The 1,518-nt window shown below is 53.6% G+C and overlaps 1 protein-coding gene across 1 annotated transcript; it reads left to right on the top strand.

Annotated features, from left to right (window-relative positions):
* The first annotated feature begins 764 nt into the window (after positions 1–764).
* On the top strand, positions 765–1,208 carry LOC147984786 (uncharacterized). The gene has a single exon (XM_087541267.1). It carries the CDS (start codon positions 765–767, stop codon positions 1,206–1,208), a length of 444 nt encoding a protein of 147 aa, XP_087397393.1.
* The last annotated feature ends 310 nt before the right edge of the window (positions 1,209–1,518 follow it).

Raw genomic sequence — 1,518 nt, 5'->3', positions numbered from 1 at the left:
TTAGCGGGTTGTCGGATCCAAATCGGAACCAGATAGCTTAACGACGACCCGTTACGGTGGATGCCACGCGTCGGTTACCCTTGACGAAAACACTTCCATGACGCGTGATTTATCGTGATGGAAGTGGACACTTCTGTGATGATAATTTTGGTATTGTCATGGAACAATTCGACGACAGCATAGGAATTACTATCTTGATTCTGTCATAAAATCGTCATGGATGTACATGCATGACAGAAAACGTGACCTGCTGTGACAAACACATATCATTGCGGAAGTGATTTTTTTGTAGTGCATGGTACGCCTCCTCCTCCTCCTCCTCCACACGGCGCCGACCCCGAGCCTAAGCACAACACACTCCCGCGCGACCCGCCGCATGGGGCGCCGGCACCGGCGCGGGATGGGGCAAGCTGCCAGGTGGTGCACCGGCCACAAGGTGATGCACATGCGCATCCCGCACCATCGCGCCAGCATTAATACACCGCGCCGGTGGAGGCTGTGGCTCCTAGACGTCAAGACCGAGCTCCCCTCGCGCGTGCCGCGCCTGTGAGTGCAGCAGGCTGCTGGGCCTTCACCGTAGAGCTGCGCTGCATTGTTTGGCCCGGCAAGTTGAAGACAGACCTGCCTCCATGCTACGACGGCACCCCCGACCCTGCAGAGTTTCTCAATCTCTATGTGTTGAGCATCGAGGCGGTGAATCATGAAGGCATGGTCATGGCGAACTAGTTCCCATGGCCCTCAAGGACGGTGCGCGCTCCTAGCTCATGCACCTCCCAGAGGGCTCGATCTCCTCATGGGATAAGCTTTGTGGGCGGTTCATCGACAACTTCCAAGGCAACCACGACAGCACCCTTGCTGTCACCAACCTCCGACACGTGAAGCAGCAGTCGGGTGAGACTCTCCGCAAGTACATACAGCGCTTCACAAATGTTTGCCTCAATATACCGAAGGCCTCAGACAAAGCCATCATCTCAGCATTCACCGAGGGCGTCAAGGATGTTAAGATGCGCGAGGAGCTCACCATCCACAATGACATGTGCTTGGCTTTGGAGATGTTCAACCTCGCGGACATGTGCACCAGAGCTGAAGAGGGCCACCTTTGCCTCCTCAAGCAACCTGAGGCCGGCCCTAAAGACAAGAAGGCTAAGGCCAAAGAAGCGAAGCGCAAGGGCCCCATGGTACTGTTAGCAGAGCCCGATGTCGGTTAATTATCCGGCATATCTCATAGTAGGGGTCCTAAGCTAGGCAACTTGGAGCGATGGTAACATGGACACGGGATTTTACCCAGGTTCAGGCCCTCCTGATGGAGGTAAAACCCTACATCCTTCTTTTGATTGTATTCATATGGGGTGCAGTACAGAGTACATGTATCTACCACGAGTTTTTAGATTATTTATTGACTAGCCTGGCCTCGGTTTATATAACACACCGGAGGCCTAGGGTTTAGAGGAGTCCTTGTCTTGGGCGCCAAGTCTTGTGGAATCCTCCTTGTATGTTGATACATCCATTTTGCATCAT

This window comes from Triticum urartu, chromosome 2A (genome assembly GCF_056163025.1).
Source record: "Triticum urartu cultivar PI428250 chromosome 2A, HENAU_Tu73, whole genome shotgun sequence".
NCBI lineage: Eukaryota > Viridiplantae > Streptophyta > Magnoliopsida > Poales > Poaceae > Triticum > Triticum urartu.
This window is presented reverse-complemented; position numbering and strand designations above follow the sequence as displayed.